The 19718-nt window shown below is 34.1% G+C and overlaps 3 protein-coding genes and 1 pseudogene across 5 annotated transcripts; 2 read left to right on the top strand and 2 right to left on the bottom strand.

The window, feature by feature from the left end:
* The first annotated feature begins 390 nt into the window (after positions 1 to 390).
* On the top strand, positions 391 to 3076 carry LOC123226043 (probable galacturonosyltransferase 12). Its single transcript, XM_044650502.1, has 6 exons — positions 391 to 805; positions 1063 to 1121; positions 1240 to 1395; positions 1488 to 2078; positions 2159 to 2461; positions 2566 to 3076. The coding sequence occupies exons 1-6, from the start codon at positions 595 to 597 to the stop codon at positions 2848 to 2850; spliced, it is 1605 nt and encodes a 534-aa protein (XP_044506437.1). The 5' UTR covers positions 391 to 594; the 3' UTR covers positions 2851 to 3076.
* A 2435-nt stretch (positions 3077 to 5511) lies between these two features.
* On the bottom strand, positions 5512 to 7985 carry LOC123226049 (transcription factor ILR3-like). Of its 2 annotated transcripts, XM_044650515.1 has the most exons (5): positions 7706 to 7984; positions 6767 to 6835; positions 6317 to 6397; positions 6056 to 6218; positions 5512 to 5955 (listed from the first exon to the last, which is right to left on the bottom strand). In XM_044650515.1, exons 1-5 carry the CDS (start codon positions 7843 to 7845, stop codon positions 5692 to 5694), a joined length of 717 nt encoding a protein of 238 aa, XP_044506450.1. In that variant the 5' UTR covers positions 7846 to 7984; the 3' UTR covers positions 5512 to 5691. The 2 variants fall into 2 exon arrangements, with proteins under 2 accessions (XP_044506450.1, XP_044506458.1); XM_044650523.1 differs by lacking the exon at positions 6767 to 6835 and having other exon boundaries at positions 7706 to 7985.
* A 2816-nt stretch (positions 7986 to 10801) lies between these two features.
* Positions 10802 to 11934, top strand: LOC123192961 (annotated as a pseudogene).
* Positions 11932 to 18341, bottom strand: LOC123212344 (kinesin-like protein KIN-14N). 2 transcript variants are annotated; one of them, XM_044631451.1, is made up of 17 exons: positions 18104 to 18341; positions 17619 to 17867; positions 17366 to 17510; positions 17165 to 17274; positions 16943 to 17062; positions 16615 to 16818; positions 16235 to 16411; positions 16065 to 16139; positions 15826 to 15972; positions 15615 to 15753; positions 15414 to 15523; positions 14866 to 15027; positions 14567 to 14769; positions 13243 to 13324; positions 13061 to 13165; positions 12852 to 12956; positions 11932 to 12286 (listed from the first exon to the last, which is right to left on the bottom strand). In XM_044631451.1, the coding sequence occupies exons 1-17, from the start codon at positions 18170 to 18172 to the stop codon at positions 12107 to 12109; spliced, it is 2382 nt and encodes a 793-aa protein (XP_044487386.1). In that variant the 5' UTR covers positions 18173 to 18341; the 3' UTR covers positions 11932 to 12106. The 2 variants fall into 2 exon arrangements, with proteins under 2 accessions (XP_044487386.1, XP_044487393.1); XM_044631458.1 differs by having other exon boundaries at positions 17619 to 17864.
* Between the last annotated feature and the right edge of the window lie 1377 nt (positions 18342 to 19718).

Genomic DNA, 19718 nt, shown 5'->3' with positions numbered 1-19718 from the left:
AAGCTAAGCATGAACCAGCTTCACTTTCTCCCAAGTGATTTGTTTATTTGTTATTAAAATGATAGTAGATGTTCCTGTGTTTTCACTCCAACAACCAAAGGCCAAACCCCACTTCTTAGAGAAAGAGAGAAAGTCATTTTCCATTTAGAAACTCTGTATTGTCAAACTCCATAACTCTCTCTTCTAACTTTTCTAAGTTGTATGCTAAAATTTCAAGACTTCGTGTGCAGGCAAAGCTAAGTAACACCAAACAATGCCATTTCATCTTTTTATGTTTATTTTTGCTTTTCTTGTTTTGCTTTCTACTCTCTCTCAGCTTCCCTCCTAAGTCCCCAGTCTCTTTCTATGTAACAACCCTCTTGTTTCTCAAATTTATAATCAAACTGCATGAGCTCACAATACTTGCTGTGTGTGTTTTTATTTCTAGCCCATTTGCTAAGCAAGGTTAGGTGACTGACAGCAACATTGAACATACACCATCAAAATCCTCCTTTTACAGCATTTCTCAACCTGGCATTCTTCCAAACTTGTACGGCTAGCTTTTCTTTGGCAAGTTTTATTTTTTTGCAGCCGGTTTTGGTTTGTTCAGAGAAAATGCAGCTTCATATATCGCCCAGTTTGAGGCATGTGACAGTGCTTCCAGGCAAAGGTGTTAGAGAATTTATCAAAGTGAAAATTTGGTCCAGAAGGGTGTCATATCGAATGCTTTTCTATTCCCTTTTGTTCTTCACATTTCTTCTCCGGTTTGTGTTTGTGTTAACCACTGTGGACACCATTGATGGAGAAGCCAAATGCTCCACTATAGGTAGCTTAACATTCTTCTGAGCCATTTTGTTTAATCCTAAGCCAAGAAGAATATGTTTGCAGTATAATTTGACTTCTAAGCATTAACTTCTTTTTTTCAATTTTGTTTAGAGACTCGATGAAGAACAAAAATCCTCCATAGGCTGTTAGATTATTGTGAATGTCATTATTTTCTTTTTTTTCTGAAAGAAGTTGTTCATTGGTTCATAATCAGAAATTGATTTCCTTGCCTTTTTTTTTTTTCTTGTGATTTTATAGGTTGCCTGGGAAAGAAACTAGGACCAAGGATTCTTGGAAAAAGGCCTGATTCTAATAATGTAACCTTCTAGCCCATTGTTTTCACTTCAGATATTCTTCTTCTATACAAATTCTAAATGTTAGAAATGGGTGCTGCTTTTATATTACTTAACTAGAACTGATTTTGGTTTGAAAAAGGTCCCAGAAATTGTATACAGAGTACTAGAAGAGCCCATTAGCAAAGATGCATTACAAGGAAGATCTGATATTCCTCAGACTTTAGAAGAATTCATGGTAGAAATTAAGGAAACCAAACCAGATGCAAAGGCCTTTGCTGTCAAGCTTAGGGATATGGTATGTTACAAAACCGGCATTTTGGGAGTTCAATTCAGGCTGAAATAAGGCTATCAACCAATTTGGACCAATCAATATTGTGTATTTTACAGGTTACCCTTATGGAACAAAGGACTAGAACAGCCAAAATCCAAGAATATTTATACCGCCATGTAGCATCAAGCAGCATACCAAAGCAGCTGCATTGCCTAGCTCTAAGGTTAGCCAATGAACACTCCACGAATGCTGCCGCCCGCCTCCAGCTCCCCTCAGCAGAACTGGTTCCAGCCCTTGTTGACAACTCATACTTTCACTACGTCCTCGCCTCTGACAATGTGCTAGCTACATCTGTCGTTGCAACGTCACTAGTGAAGAACTCATTACACCCCCAGAAAATTGTGTTGCACATAATAACAGATAAGAAAACTTACTATCCAATGCAGGCATGGTTCTCATTGCACTCACTGTCACCTGCTGTAATTGAGGTTAAGGCATTGCACCATTTTGATTGGTTTTCAAAGGGTAAGGTGCCGGTTTTAGAAGCAATGGAAAAAGATCAACGCGTGCGGTCACAGTTTAGAGGCGGATCATCAGCAATTGTGGCAAATAACACCGAGAAGCCTGTTGTCATTGCTTCAAAGCTACAAGCACTTAGTCCTAAATACAACTCTTTGATGAATCACATTCGTATTCATCTACCAGAGGTGAGAATCACGCCCAATTCTCCCCCTCAAGAAGCTGACAATGCTCTTCTGATTTCACACTTAATGCATTTTGTTTGCAGTTGTTTCCCAGCCTCAGCAAGATTGTGTTCCTGGACGATGACATTGTGGTTCAAACTGATCTTTCTCCTCTGTGGGACATTGATATGAATGGAAAAGTTAATGGAGCAGTAGAGACATGCAGAGGGGAAGATAAGTTTGTTATGTCAAAGAAGTTCAAGAGCTACCTGAATTTCTCCCATCCTTTGATATCAAGCAATTTTGAGCCTAATGAATGTGCATGGGCTTACGGCATGAACATATTTGATCTAGAGGCTTGGAGGAAAACCAACATAAGCCGCACATACCATCACTGGCTAGAAGAGGTAACCACCCAAACATGTTTGAATCATGTCATAAAAGTTAAAAGCATTCAATTCATTCATTCAAAATGTTGAACTCTTATATCGTCCTGTTTCTCGCTATGCAGAACTTAAAATCGGACCTGAGTTTGTGGCAGCTAGGGACATTACCGCCGGGTTTAATAGCTTTCCATGGTCATGTCCATGTTATTGATCCTTTCTGGCACATGCTAGGGTTGGGATACCAGGAAAATACTAGCTTTGCCGATGCTGAGAGTGCCGGTGTCATCCATTTCAATGGCAGAGCAAAGCCCTGGTTAGACATAGCCTTCCCTCAACTTCGGCCATTGTGGTCTAAGTACATAAACTTTTCTGATAAGTTCATAAAAAGCTGTCATATCAGGGCACATTAAGTTGAATTTTGAGAGGATTTGTTGACCATATTAATGGTGAAAAATGTACTTGTATATGATATAAAAGGGAAAGAGATAAGAAGAGAGAGTTCTTCACTAATCAAATCCAACAGTACAGAATGTAAAATCAAAACAGCACCAGGCTTTTGTTTTCTGGATCCCTTATTCCTTTTGGTTAAATATTCAACACAAAAGCATTTGAAAGGTTTTATACCATTAGTATTTATCTTTTAGATTTCGACCATACGTAAACATATGACTCTTTCTTAAGTGCTTGACTAGAATACAAGCTCAAATCAGTAAAATTATAAATATTTACTAGAAATATGCTCAAATACAGAATCAAGACTTCAGCTTCAAGTCAAAACTTGTAATGGGTCAATGAAATTTGGATTACCTGTTGTTTTAGCAACAGAAAAAATAATAATAATAGTAATGTTGCTTTCTACTAAATAATGAAATGAATCTAGCAGAACCAACCAGGAACTTGAAGTTTGAAGGCAGACGTTTCCACAAGCAACCTTACAGTTAGATGTGGACATTTTGGGAGGGTATTTTCTAAACATTAATTTCTTTAGTCCAAATAACAAGCAAAGATCACAATTAAAAGAAATTGATAAGTAGGTCAGATTGGTCATATATAACATCAGATTATCAACAGCAACATCCTTTATCTTCATGCATCGTTCCACCAATGAAAATCAATGCATTGCTCAAGAATTAAAGCTGAAGTACAAATTCAACCACTTGATATGTTTAAACTAACAAATATTTCAACTAGAACATGGAAAATTTCATAACCTTATTGAATTTCTTAATACTTTCATCATTTAGTCATTTTTGTTAATAATCCAATTCGACAGTCCTCATCAAAAATGTAGTTTCTTCAACCTCAATTTGATTACATCATCACATCATCTTCTTGATTTACAATTAATTTTGACTATTAAAATGGCTTGACAAAATCAAATGTTTCGTTGGGCATCTTCTCAGAATCACCTTTTTAATCCATTCAGCAAGGATAATTCTCTTGACAGAAGAAAAATATGAAAACGGAAACTACAGTTTTCTCATACTATCAGCAATTAAGAAGTCTAAAACTGAATTAAAACATCATCCTGTGTGCCAAAAATATCCTGATTTGAATTGAGCTCCATCACTAATGTCACAAACAAAAATAGTGAGCATAGAGGATAATAGGAACAGTCTAAATTTCGGATCCGACATATTCAGTGTAGCACAGGTTAACCTTACTAGCAAAGCAAGACATTGGATGTAAGTCACATTCATTATTGCAACACAAGAAACAGAATTATAAAGTTATCATGTTATAGGCGAAATTTTTGACCAAAAGTATACAACTAAACTTACTTTTCCCTGTTGTATATGACACCAAAGATAGTCACCAAATTATACAAAACTGTCTCAACTTCACCAATTGATAGGCTCACGTTGAACTGGGAAACCACCTTCAATTCTCCTTCCTCTTCAACACACCTTTTCACTGCTCAAAACCCCATCTCTCACACGGTAAAAAGAAAAAAAAAAAAAAAAAACTCCTTTTCGTTTACTCAAAATCCCTTAAACTTCCAAGCCCATAATTGAATATATCACAACAGAAGTACGCACAAAACCACTCAAATCACTAAAATTCTCCTCCTCTTCAAATGCCCATCTGGGATTAAAACTCACCACTGGCTTTGGGTACAAACTGTCAGAAGTTGTGACTCCTCTGGCGCCTAATAAATTGCCACACCAGCAGAACTCAAAATTCTGATATTTCCTTCAGGAATTGAAGATAAGTCAACAAGTTCAACTTGTTTTCAAGAATGTGACTTAAAGGAGTTTTACAGCAGCTTCTATTCAGGCAATATTAGGCCTAAGAATTAACATGTTGACTGATTAACTTTTTTTCTATTGGGTAGGTCCTTAAACACATGAAAAGCAGGTTCAGAGAGGGCGGACGGTGAATCATATATGACTAGAATTTCAATACAGTATCTGGGTTGTTTTAATTTCTTAAGTTTGCCAGCAAGCTTGGGGTTGTTGAGAGGCCTCTAGAGGGTAGTTGCGAGGCAGGTTTTGGCTTCAAGAATGGCTTCTTCCTTGGTGGTTGGTGGGTGGAGAGCGATAAGGAGGAGCGGTGAGCAAGAGCCAAGGATTGAAGTTTGCAAGAGAGAATCGATGGGAGAGAAGACATATGTGCATATGGTCATGGTAATGAACTGCAAACGGCAGATATGGCAAGTGACTTTTGGTTTGTTGAACCGAGCTTGAAGGACTTGGAAGTTTTGAAGGTTTGTATATGAAGTTCGAGGAGACAGCAAGCCATTGAATCGAAGAGAAGAAGAAACGTGGCAGATTGGTGGCCCTTTATTTGCCACTATTTTTCTGACTTATTATTTTGCCCAAATGGGATGACAATATTCTCATTCTCCTCACTTTCCTCAAATCATTCGAGTTTTTACCGACTACAAATTCCTGACCTGAAATATATGCTAAGAAAAGTTACATGAAGAAATCTGTACTACTTAATCAACTTAATATGATCAAAACCTTCCTATCCTTGTCCTATCTATCTAAGATTGAAAGTAAAGCAGCCCCCTCAGCATGCTAGGAACTAGTGCAGTATGTAAAATACCAAAGGCCCTCGAATCAAAATTTGAAAATTTGGGTTGCCAGATAACTTATTAAAATTTACATGTAATGCCAGCAAGAATTCATAGAAGTACAGAAATTCAAGCACAGTCATCCACCAAATCCAATTAAAAGACTACAGCCAAGTACGGATACATTTGTTAGGTGCAAACTGCCAATCCAAAACCTTGTTAAGTTGTGAACTTAAGCAACTGGAGGGCGGAGCACATGATCCTGTGAGGTGTCCACTGCAGCTGGTGGCATGAATTGCCACATCGCAACTCCAGGGTAACCAATGAAAGGCACCAACTTGTTGCCAGGAGCTTGGCCTTGGGCTGCAAATGCAGCAGGAATTGTAGGAGGGGCCAAGAAGCTGGGTTGTGCGTTCATGGCCTTGAGTTGCTGCTCCAATTTCTCTTTCTCTGCCTTCAGCCTTTGCTTCTCATCACGAAGCTCATTCTTCTCAGCCTACATAAGAGGACATACAAATGTAAGAAAACATTAACATATAAAGCTTTAAGAAAATATTTCGTCCTTATGGTTCTTACAAATAGTAAGTTAGACTTGCCTTCAACTCTTTAATCTTCTCTTGGAGACTAGAATTTGAGTCCTTCAACTTCTGGGCCTCACCCCGCAGTTGAGTAACCAACCGTACAGCATCAATCAAAATAGCTGCCTTGTCTGTTTTGGGAGGCCGCCCAGGCTCCAAGATAGAGCCTAACTCCACAAACCTATAAATTATGCCACAAGTATTGGCCATTCATGCTTCAGAATGAAAGAAGAGAAAAAATAGAAGATTGAGACAGAAGCAAAGTGAAAAAATGAGTACTTATCGTTCAGCCTATCCCTACGCAACTTCTCCCTACATGCCTTGGAGCTAAATGCAGCAGTGCACGATTCAGATCTACCCCTGCATTATGAAAAATGGAGATGAGAAATATTTTTCAATGAGACATATATTGTTTCATGCAGCCTAAAAACCCACAGTATTTACACAGTAAGGCAGCTGATAAGCAGCATATATTTAGCATGCACAAGCTCTTAAGTAAAGGATAACACAGGTGGGTCAAAATGTCATTTGAATCCCTAAATAAGAAGTGCTTCTAAGAAAGGAGAGTGTTGAAAATCTCATAACAACTCAATTTATTCGGTAATGGCTCATATAGAATCATTTTGGCACCATTTTCACAGAATCTGCTGCTCAAAATTCATGAAAGGCACACAGATACCTATGAGTAAGGTAATAAGCAGGAAAAAGAAGATGAGGGAAAGTGATTACCTCTTTTTTGAGCCACTTTCATTTGGGCCATCTGAATCCCCAAATGAGGCATCAGTGATAGAATTCACACTAGGACAAGAACACATCAAACAGAAAACTAGTAAAGACTAAATAAAAGAATATAAACAAAAACTTAAAAGAAGTGCACTATACAATTACACAGTCGGATCTTGCTTAAGAATGAAAAAGGAAAAATCATTTTTCATTCTCACTGTTTCTAAACATATTGAATGATTTGAATAACTAGAATTCTATAATATTCACATTTTGCAAGAAAATGGGAATCAAACTTCTAATTCAGCTTCATATTAGTAGCAACCAAACATAACTGTCATTCTCACAGTTCTATGTCTATCTTCGGCCTTAAAAAACCTGAACAGAAAACACTCTTTAGCTAGAATACATTGTTTTTGGAGACAAAGAAACTAGAGGTCTTCTTTGAAACATTAGCAAATGACTTGTTCCATCCATCAAAAAGCCAGTTCCTAAACTCTAATCGGAAATTTTGAATGCATTCAACAACATGGGTTTCAGCCACAGATCTATAATCTGATGAAATCTGTGGTTTTCTTCTTCAGGAAAATTTGACACAAATCTCCAATGAATTAACCCCACAATCACGCAGCTCTTAAAAAATATAACAATAAAAATCATCAATAAATTTTGCAGAATCATTTCACGATTATCATATTAAACACGATAATGAAACTGAACAAGAATACTGAACCATATCATTCTTAAATCAGCCTTCTATATGCAACTGTAGCGTCAAATTCAATTGAAATGTCCATATCACATACCAAAAAAATGGCTGCTAAAAATTTTAATCTTACCTCAATTTTCGACCTTTTACAAGCCCTAATTTATTAATTACGCAAAAACATAAGAGAGAAAAACCTAATCATAGACATAAGACCATTTTCATCATATATGTAGTACCTGACATTAGAGGGGCCGTTCATGGGTTGAACAGGCCAAGTAAAACCCGCAGCAGAGACAGAGAAATTGGCATCGTGAACAGGCATGTCGTCGATCATAGTGAAATCGTACAGCCAATTCGTATTTTCCGGGGAAACCATTTCCCTTTGCCGGAAAACTTCAATGTTTTTTTTTCCGGCTGCAAGAAATTTTCCTGACAAACTGTGCAAAAGAAAGAGAGAGAAAAAAAAAAAAGAATCTATCCGTCAATTTTGGGAGTACCGGTGTGGTGTGGCAGGTGGTGGGGTGAGAGAAAACAGGGTTCTTTGCCTGGTCTTCTTGGGCTTTTCATGGGCCTGGGCCTTGAAGCCCATTCAAATTTGGTAATTTTGAAATATTAATTGAAAACGTTTTTAATATTTTTCAAAACACTTCGAAATTGAACGCGTGTGGAAGTGGAAGTGGAACATGACAACACCATGTGGATAATTCAAATACAAGCAAAAGGATGACTTGTCTGTTAACTATTGGTCAATAGTGATGTGTATAAACAGTGATGTAAGGAGTAAGTGGCTTCAAAACTTTAAGGGGGTGTTTGGTTTAGGTAATGTTTGATTATTAAAATAGAAAGATTACCTTGAAGATAGATTACTTAGAAGATTACTGGGTATAAATGATTACTATGTTTGATAAAATTTGATAGGTATAAATAATTATTGTGTTTGGTTAAAGGTAATAAAAGATTATTAGTAAATTATTTTATTTAAATGTCTTTGAATATAATTATTTTTAAATATTTTTTTATATTATTTGTCATATTAATTAAAAATAAATTTATTTTTATCTCAAAAAATTAATAAATAATAATTTTTCTATAATAAACTCAAGATTACCCAGTAATCTTTAAATACCTAAGGTGAAAGTGGTAATCAGATTATCACCTATATTAACTGTCACGTCAGCATTGGTAATAGAAGATTACTGTAATATTTTATTACTAACAAACCAAACAAGGGAATAAAAGATAGATTACCAAGGTAATCTATCTTACCGCCAACCAAACGCACCCTAAAGGTTTTTTTTTTTTTTTTATCTCCTTGAAGAAGCGTCTAATTGCTCATACCCAAAAACGCTATTCATTTGTGGCTAAAATTTTGAATCATTTGCTGCTTTTGGTCAGTGGCAGCCCCCACATCTATTTGATTGTGGCATTTTAGGTGATGTTTAGCTATTAATTTATAGCTTAAAACCTGTGGGCTAAAGAGCTGGTATCAAGGCAATTGTTTTACCAATTTGGAAAAGTAAAAATATGCATTGATGCTTTTATTTTTTACAATAAAATACCAAAACGCACAAATAGAAATTCTGCGTGAGGTTTAAGAGGTATTGAGAAAGAGGAAATTTTAAAAAAAAAAAGATAAGGATGAATAAGAATAAGAATAATGAACAAGGATAAATTTTAAAAACCTATTAAAGGGCATTTTTTATTTTTTTATTAATTTTACAGTTAAAGTTAATATATTTTATTTTCAAAACTAAATTATAGAAGAGACAAATCAATTTTCAAATTTAAAGGATGAAAGAGGTTGTTTAAACAAATGTTGGGTGGGAAATAGTAATTTGGCCTTAAATTTATAGCATAAAAATGATTTTTTTTTCCCTCAAAATTTCAAAGATTACTATGCCCATCACCCAAAAAAAAAAAAGAATAAAAACCACCCACATCTTAATTACAAAATCTAATAAATCTTGATGGAAAACAATGTTTATGCACATTTTAACTCATAGAATTGATGATATTATTGATTCTTTTCTGTATTAGCTCTCACAAGTTTGTCAATTTGATCTACTTCCTTCTATGTACATACAGTTTTGAGTATGTAATTATGTACATATATAATATATTATCATGTAATTGAGTGTTATTTTATTTTTAATTTAAAATCACTCAATCTCATAATGACGTATTATCATTGTGTCTAATTGCGTATTCAAAATTGTGTAAATGTAGTTTTATTGTTAACAAAAAGGTCAACATGACAGTCATCTCCATCCTGATAACTAAAATGAATCACAAAACAATTAACCACAATTTTTATGTTTGGTGGTGTCAACAGAGATAAAAAATCTAACAGTAAAAATTAACTTAAGGTGTGGTGTTCTTCATTTATAAAATTTAACCTCCATTGTTGAGCTACGTCATCAGTATAAAGCAGAAAATGTTAGGTGGTAGAGCGATTGACACTATGATCTGATCTGTAGACAAGTTTTGGCCTTGGCTTAAATTGAAAAAATAATGAAAACCCTGAAGTCACATGACAGAAATCATATTTCACATGTTAAGAATAAAAAATTTTTATGCAGATTTATTAACTTCTTGTCACATGGACTTGTTTCCTCTTCGATCATCAGAAATCCATCCAAAAAAATTTTGGATGGATTAAGGCCAGTTCTTCAAAGAAAGGATTGAAGTCTTCCAGTGTCCATTCCCCTGCATTTTTCTTCTTTCCTATTCTTCTTTCTTCTTCTTTGCAAGGAAGAAGAAGCAATTTATTGAGATTTTTCTGCTAGGGAAGATTTAATTTCAGGGACTTTTACTTGTTTTGATTGTGTTTCTATATATATTTTTTAGATAAGATAGAATATTGATGGCATAATTTTTCTGCAGATTTACTTTCTCTAATAAATATGCATAATTTTTCTGGGTATTATGAGCTGAAATCTGTCAAAATCCTAGCTTTAGAGGATAAAGTTTTATAGGATACTACTGATTTTGCGATTCAACCAACCATATCCATTATAAATTTTTTTTTTTTAATGAGTAACTTTACTTGAGTCTGACCATTTCTTTCGCTTTTAAGTTATATTTTCAATCTAATCAGGTATGAACTGACCACATTAGATAGAAAAAAACTGGTTTCAAAGCCACTCCACCAAGTAAGTAAAAAGATTTTTTAAATCAAAGTTTGGCTCTGGCCCAATGGCAAAACTATCCTCAATAAAGATATCATCCTAGTGGTCAGAAGTAAGCATTACTTTCTCCAGTGGATATAACTGAAACTAAGCTAAATTCTCAATCTATCATACCTTAACACTCACTCTTTTTTTTTTTTTTCTACACTGGCTCATTTAGCAAACTCAAATGGTATTTCTGAGACCCCACCAACCATGCCAAAGCTTCCAGATTTCAAAAATCACAAAAGAGAGTTGAAGTAATTAGTTTTTCAGTCAACAAAGTAGAAAACATGCAAGAACAACCAGTACAAACTATAAGAAAAGTGGCATTAGACCTTGCTTCTATTTCTACAGCACTTGCTCCAACTACTACTAGCAATGAAGTCTCTCTTGCTGAAGATAATGGTTTCTGGATCACTGGCCCTTTACCTATCCCTCCAATATACAACAGTAAGCAATATTAGAAGCAGTTTTTCCCATATAGCTTATTGATTATAAAGTTCTTATGTTATGCTTTAAATACAGATATTGCTAATGAGAAAACCGGTACACCTTCTTTCTAAAGAAAGGAGTCTATATGGCAAATATTGGAGTCAAAGCCAGCATGCATAGACTAAAGCAATATGCATTTGATCTCCTGGCAATGGCGGATTTGGTTACAACTGATACACTTAAATAAGTGAGAAAATATATAACTCAATTCCACTTTCATGTACCATGATTTTGACAAAGTTATATCAGCCACAGCAGCCAGTGATAAGCAGCCTCTTACTGAGTTGGCCAACAGATCGTTTGACAATTTTGAGAAGGTAAATGAACTCATATATGTAAAACTTCAGTACCCTTTTAATGATTGAAACATGGAGTAGCTGACTTGTGACTGTTATATTTTCAATGTGTTTACAGCTTGAAGATGTTGCTAGGACAAAGAACTTCCTGCAGACAGAATCATATCACGCATCCACAACTGCTATTCTTCAAGAGGTTATGGATGGTATGGGATCAATCTGCAGAAAATACTGCTTCCATGTGGGCGAAAATCAGTGTGGTTGTTCAATTGCCGGGGATAAATCTGAGGATTGCAGGATCAACTTACCTTTGGTTCCCAAATACGTGCTCTTTGTTTGCTATACTTCCAAATTTGTGTTGTGAGTTTGATTACAATTTACTGTGAAAAATATGAACTGTCTCGATAAGGCAAGCTAGAAAAAAAGAGTCCTATACGTGAACATAGGAAGTACAGTTCAATGATACATTGAATTTTGTGAATGAAATGTTAGAATGGATCAATATCAGAAGTAATACACTGAATATTATTGATATAAAATAAAAAATTTCTTTTCTATACAAACACAAGCAGCTCATGTTAGAATCACAGTAAACTCTGGGTTCATTGGTACTAGAAATATACATATAAGCCAAAAATAGAACGAAGATTAATCCTTCAGGATGTTGTTATTTCAGAGATCAGCCATAGCTCAAGCGAGGCTCCGAAGACCGCATGTTAGTTTGGCGTCGAGGAGTTCCAATCTCACAAGCATTAACCCTGGAAGCAAACCGGAGTGAACACAGCGACTCACCCACTGAGGAAGGCTCAGGAGAGATGTTTACAAACATCAATGTCTTTGAGTCCCCTCCCAGACAAGGCTGTTAATTCAAAGAAAGTTGGAAACATCATTTACAATTAAGAACAAACCAGAGCCAACTAAAAGATATAAAAAATTCAAAAAAATTACATATCTTTTATTCTGCACTTTTTCGCTAGTCAATCAAAATTTCAATTCACCCACCAATACAAAGGGCAAAAATTAGAAAAGACACAGGATTTTCACTGTTTCAGGCCATGGTCTATTAAATCTTTCATGCTCAGCCAAGCTATACACACTGGTAGTTGAAAGATCAAATTACAAACTTTATAAGGTTCTTTTATATTTTGTTTTGCTTGTCCAACAGTAAGGTGATAAGAGTTTTCGAAACCAGACCTTTGTTCTTATTTCCTGTCTTCATTCGGCAATGGTGATTTCGTGCCTCAGAAAGTGAAGTTTTAACTAAATTATCCTCTAAGGTTTGCTAGGGTAATCACTATGACATGAAAAATTTTGTTCTTATGGATTACCTTAGGAAAAATAAGAAGTCAGACATTGCTATAGAGCCAAAGATCTAACACAACACAACCATCGTATATCCTTAGTTAAACCTTTAAAACAATTACCTGAAGAAGATAAGTGAGCTTTGAGTTCCTAAATGGTACATGGTCCTCCCTTTTTGCCAAGGAAAATATCACATCGCTTAATGATGACAAGCTTTTATTAATTGCCTGAACACAATTGTCAAGGATTCAAAAGAAAATTTTATTAGCCTAAAAACAGGAACTACTAACAACAATAGAAAAAGCAAATTTATAGCAATATGTTCAAGTACTTGAGTCTCTTTTAGTCGATCTCCAGTCGATCCACTTTTAGAAAGACGTTCACTCCCCGCAAGATCAATTAAATTCAACACACCTTGTACATGTTGTTCAGTACTCTAGTGGAAAATAAATATACAGAGCAAATCAGCATCTATACAAATTAGTCGATGTAACTAGCATAAGGGTGTCATACCTCATTAACACCAGATATCCGCAATGTGAAAACAAAATGGCTCCTTGAAGATTGCTCATTCAGCTGGGTCTTGCCTACAGACCTGAAAAAACAAAGACAAAGTTTTTAAATGGCAGCAAATGAATTAAGAAAACTATGATGATGCAACTTCAAAATATATTAGAAGCTGACAGAACCACAAATTTAAAAAGCAAAACATAGACCTCAATAAAAAGCAACAGCAAACAGTAGGGGTGTACATAATTTGGTTCAAACCGTAAAACCGAACCGAACCGCTTAAAAATTATAATTTGGTTTGGTTTGGTTTGTAAAATGGTTTGGTTTCGGTTGGAATTTTTCGAATCATTTTTTTTCAGTTCAGGTTGCGGTTTCAACAATTTTCAAATCGAATTGAACCGTAAACCGTATTTTTTTAAAATACATATATATAATTATATTTGACAGAATTTTCTAATAAACAATTAAGTGTATAATTTGTTTTTTCGTATTTATTTTATCATTTTCTTTACATGCATATTTTATATATATATATATATATATATATATATATATATATATATATATATATATATATATATATATATATTTATATTTATTTTACGTGTATATTATGTTTTATAAAATTATAATTAAGTTAATTTTATTAAATGATATATATATATATATTTAGAAATGAATGAATTTAAAATATTCAAACTAGGATAGTTGAATCATGTATTGTATTATATATCAAAAATCTAATTTACTATATCACATATCATAGTAGATGATATGTCTTTTAAAAATTAAAATAATAAAACACTAATAAAAGAATAAAATATTATAACTAACATATCATCATTTTGAAAAATATCACAAACACCCTTAATATTTTAAAATTTTTTATATACACCTCTAATGCACTATCATTTTTTCTATAAAAGTGTATCAATTTATATTGGTAATATATATCATATCGTATAATACGTTTATAATACCGTATTAATTTAATACACCTTATAATATGAATTGTTTTTCATCTGTATCATAGGACATAATACATATCATGTATCGTAAAATATTGATAACTATAATTCAAACCATAATTCAAATTGGATCAAACTATATTTTTTCAGTTTTGTTTTGTTTTGTTTGAAATCAAAAATTATTTGGTTTGATTTGAAAATTTTTCAAACCGTTTTTTTCGGTTTAGTTTTAAAAAACTTTCAGATCATATCAAACCGAAGCGTGCACACCCCTAGGAAACAGCCACCCTACTATGCTTTGAGACTTTTTTCTTAATATATGGATATCACTACTCAACTAAATATTCTAAACTGGTTACCTGCTATGTGCAGCCCGATCCAAGAGATATGAAACCTCCTTAGTACTGCAGACATCCACAATGGTAAGGTCAGAAACATGTGTGTTTCCATTTGCGTCATGCTTAATGGCATATTGTTTTCCAGCAGTACCATTTTCTGTCCGTGTTCCATCTCGATTTAACAGATCACGGATTGTTTCGTTGTATATTTCTAACATTGAAACCTATTGATGTTTGTAAAAAGTGAAAAGAAAAATGTTTTCGTCAACCACTCAAAAAAGAAGCAAAACTACCAACAACAGCTAGATATGACTGCTTACTTGCATCTCATATTTCCAGCCTTGAGTTTGAAGAGATTGCCTAGTTTGAAAAATTTGTTCAAGCGAGCGTGGTATGAGACCCTTTTGATCTGGATGTCCAGGTTTGCCCATCATGGTATAGGTTTTTCCTGAACCTGTTTGGCCATATGCAAAAATGCAAACCTGAAAAGAAAAACTAACATCTCTTAAAAAGCTGTAGAATACATAGGTATGCAGGGTAAACAGCATGACAAAGTTAAGTCTATGCAACATGAATATTTATGAATTTAACTAATCAAAGATTGCTCAGTGTAGAGTCAAGTTTAACAGAAATACAGTTCATAAACAAGTCGTAAAATGTCTACAAACACAAGGAACACATCAAGCCTAGGGAAAAAATAAGCGAATAACATAAAAGGTTTCCTATAAAGATTGCACAAAATGAATTTAAAAAGAAAACTTGATATCCAATGTAACACAAAGGTATGGACGACGAAATTGCTTTGCACAAGCATATTTAGACACTGAATAAAGGGAAAGAGTAAATCTAGAAGCTAGATATAAATCACCTTATAACCATCAAGAGCACTTTGAACAAGTTGAGAAATCTCAACAAAGACATCCTCTTGAGGTGCATCAGGCATAAACACTCTATCAAATGTGAAAGAATGTTTTTGTCCTGAAAAGAACATAACAATGAGTTCAGTTCAAATAATTAAAAGAACAGTATAGCAAGCAAAAACTCAGTGGTTATACAACTAGAGACATACCATTTTGCATAATATCAATGCCCCTTCCAAGGGCTTCAGTAGATGTTGGATATGATATTACTCTGCCTTCAGTGCTGCAACTATCATCAGGCAAAAGAGGTCGCACTCTACAAAATACGCGGATGTTCCCTTTAAGTTCCTGTAACATAAAAGAATCCTTTTCAGTCAATGCTTTACATTTACGAAGGAAAATATTATAAATGATTATTACCAAGATGGTATTATGTAATTTTTTGCGTAGCTTCTCTCCTTCAATAAGTTTAAATTCAGCTTCTTCCAACTGATTCTGTAACTCACTGATGAGTTTTCTCTGCCCTTCAAATTCAGTTTTTGTCTCCAATGCCGATAAATCGGACATCTAGAGGGCAATGAAATGTAATTAGATAATAAGTTGAACCAATAGAAAAAGACGTGACATGATATAATAATTATAAGAATAGGTGGAAAAACCTGCAATTTATTCTCTGCAACAGCTAGCTGATCTAACAATATCCTCATCTGGTTACTTTGTGACAAACATCTTGCCTGTAAAAGAAGTCCAACATCAAAAGGCATTATTAAAGGGAAATACATAAGATGCTCCCATCGGAGAGCACATTAAACAGAAAGGTAAAACTGACCTCTAATTCGCTTGAATTTGTTGCTAACTCCTTATAATTATTTACTTCAGCTGTTAAAGCTTGCACTTGCGAAAGTTGGCGATCACGATCATCTCTGACTTGTTGGAGTTCCACCCTAAGACAAGCAACTTCATGCACCAGAGCATCTTTTTGTTTCATAGCCTCATCTTGAGAAACCTAAAAGATTTTAAAAGATGTCAAGATGGAATATGAGTACTATAAGAAAATGGAGATAAAACAATCTAATTTTCAGCTCAAAGATAAAGGTAAAAATAACTTAAATACATATACACTTCACAATATATGGTAAAAACAATTCTATATATCATAATGCCTAATCTAAGCAGCAGAATACGGTTCATGCAGAAATAAAAACTCACTTTACATGAAGAAAGTTGTTCTTGCAATGATTTATATTGACCCCTTAAGGTGCTGAGGTTCTCCACTATAGCAGCTTTCTCTTTCTCTCCACGCTTAATATTTTCATGAGCTGCATCAATATCTTTTTGGAGTTTAGTATTGTAATGCTGCAAGCTTGAGTTATACTCCTGTAATAGCTTGTACATATCACTAACTGACAATATCTGCAGTGTTGAACAAACCCAAATTAACACATTAACCACAACATATGTGCACTGCAATCAAGAGGAAAGGAAAAATATGGGACATAAGTACTTCAAAGAGTACAAATTAGATTTGTTGCAGTACCCTCTGATTAGCACTCTGAAGCTCCTCTTGAACTTTCCCCAGATCTTCTGACAGAGAGGCATGTGATCTCTCAATATTAGCTCTAGTCTCTTTCTCCCTTGCAAGGGAATCCACTGCAGCCTATTTGTTAATATTCGAAAGAAAAGAAAAAAAAAAAAAACCCTGAAATCAGCAAGATAAATTTTTTACAAATCATAATACATTTAGTACTAGCAGTCTTACCAACTTATCCGATTCTTCTTTTGCAAGTTTCTCTTCTAAAGAAGAAAAATTCTTTCTCAACTCCACAATTATCAAATTCAATTCCTCCTCCTTGTTTGTTTTTGCTAGTTCTACAGTCAAGCACACCCACTAGCATTTACAAACAGCGTAGACAAATATGTAGAAAGAATGAAATTAAAAAAATAAATCAGTCAAGCATACCCAACTCTGCGCACTTTTGTTCATTTAATTCCAACTCATTTCTTAACCTCTCAAGCTCAAACGCATAGTCTCCCTCAAGCTCTTGAAACCATCTAATGCAAAGCCTAAGCCTCTTAATGTACTCCATCATATTCTCACATCTCTCCTGAAATTCCCAAACCAAGCAGTCCAAGTAAAAAATTAAACATTAAAAAAAAAAAAAAAAAGCCCCACTATAAACAACAAAATGGATCATTTTCAAGTATCAGCTCACCTTGTAATTATACTTGTTCTTGTATTTCATTTTCTCATTCAACAAAGCTTGAACATCCTCTCTTGTAAACTCAATAGTTCCACATTCAGAACCCGCAATGCTAGCCGGGTTGCTATTCGGGCCAAGATCTTGGACCCCATTTACCACTGAAAACGCTAGCCGGATCCTCCCATTATTTGCTGTCCCAACCATTTTTTCCGCAGATATCTCTTCTTTATCCCAACTCACCTCATCACCACTGCACCTCTTCTTAACACATTCACAACAAAAATATATATATATTTAGAGGGTTAAAAGAGAAAACTTCAGAATCAACCCATCAGTCTTGAACAAAAACACTAAAAAACACAAGAATGCACAAGAGAAAGAACTGATCTTTGACCCCAATATTAAAAAACAAAGAGAACCCGCTCAAAATGAGACCATAAAGAAGCAAACCTAGTGGTTAAAATAAATCAAAAAAGAGAAAAGACAAGAAAGCCTACATCGGAGGAAGCGCTGGGTTTCGTTATGTTATTGTATAATGGAGGTCTGTTCTGGCTATTAGAAGCCATTCTGAGGAAAGAGAGAGACGAAGAATTTGGTTCCTCAGAGAAGTGGGACCATGGATTGCACTCAAAGCTACCGATGTAAATCACAGCCGTTACTTTTACGATCAGGAAGAGGAACGACTGATGGATGAAGTGAACGAGCTCCCCCGCCTCCTCTCTACTGCCACTGAGACAGCCAGTGAAATAATAATTTTTTAGACATTAAATAAACTGAAAATGCCGTAGGGTCAATTTTGTAAAAACATAAATATTTTACCGTTGATTTTGAATTTTAAATTCTGTTTTTAAACCACAGCGGGCGGTATACTGTATTGGAAAGCCTGTTTATTGATTATAATGACTATATTACCCTTTTTTATATAAAAAATGTATTATTATAAGTAAAGAAATTCAATTAGATATTCTAGTTAAAACAAAAACGTCATCGTATTACTAATTACTTGGTAAATCGATATATTCGGTTGAAACAGTCCTTTGATTTTAACTAACAGTCGACAAATGAGGTAAAATTACCCGGTAAATAAGACTGGTATGAATGTTCATCTGATCTGTTTAAACCATATAAAACCAAAAGAATTTTATTGAATTAATTATTCCACCTGAACTTTGGTTAAATGACATTTTCTTACATTTAAGTTTGAAAAGTATATTTCTCTACCCATTTATCAATTTCTTTAGTGAATATGATAGATTCAGTGAAATAATTAGATACACTTTAATGATTGACTTAGAAGTTTTGACTTTTATGTAATTATTTATATATCTTTATGAAAAAATAACTAAAATTTCTCATTCAAAAGAAAATTTATTTACTTTAACCTCAGTTTCTCATCCTTTCATATTTGTTATCCTCACAAAATTGACGAAGTTGTTTGGAGGCAACACTTTTCCTTTCAAAACCTAAGAATTTCAATAATCGATTCTCTTCACTTAATTTTAAAACTCAGTAATAAAGTACTAAAGTTTAAAATTGTTTCTTAGTTGAGAATCAATTAAAAAAATTATATAATGAAAATGTTTACGTATTAGACTTTCTAATAACAATAAAATCATCAGTTACAAATGAAAAAATCAAACAATTGATCTATCTCTTTATATTCACCAATTAAGAGTCATCAATCGAGAGCCATAATTGTTTCCTCTCATTCTTCTTCCATCTTCTTGTCCATTTCCAATCATTTTTTATAGGGCTTTTCAAAGGGTGCAGGAAATAGTCATTTCATCAAAGTTCATATGGGAAATAGTCATCTGACCTAAATAGAAGTAGTTTAAATGAGAATATGATAGGCTCAATATGATAGCACAACTAGATTTACATTACAATAATAATAAAAAAATTTCACATGCAAGGCATGTGGCCCCTAAGAGATCTATTAGGGTTCCCAAGATGTATGGACTTTTGTGAGTATGATCTATTATTAATATTTTGACAATATTTCTTACAAAAAGAGGAAAGATAAATAATTATAATGCGGGAACTTTGATATAAAATAAAGGCCAAAGGACTATTTCCCACCTAAGGTATACTACAATCTCAAGTTTCCATCTT

This window comes from Mangifera indica, chromosome 1, assembly GCF_011075055.1.
Source record: "Mangifera indica cultivar Alphonso chromosome 1, CATAS_Mindica_2.1, whole genome shotgun sequence".
NCBI lineage: Eukaryota > Viridiplantae > Streptophyta > Magnoliopsida > Sapindales > Anacardiaceae > Mangifera > Mangifera indica.
Note: the sequence above shows the minus strand (reverse complement) of the source record. Positions and strands in the feature narration are given on the sequence as shown.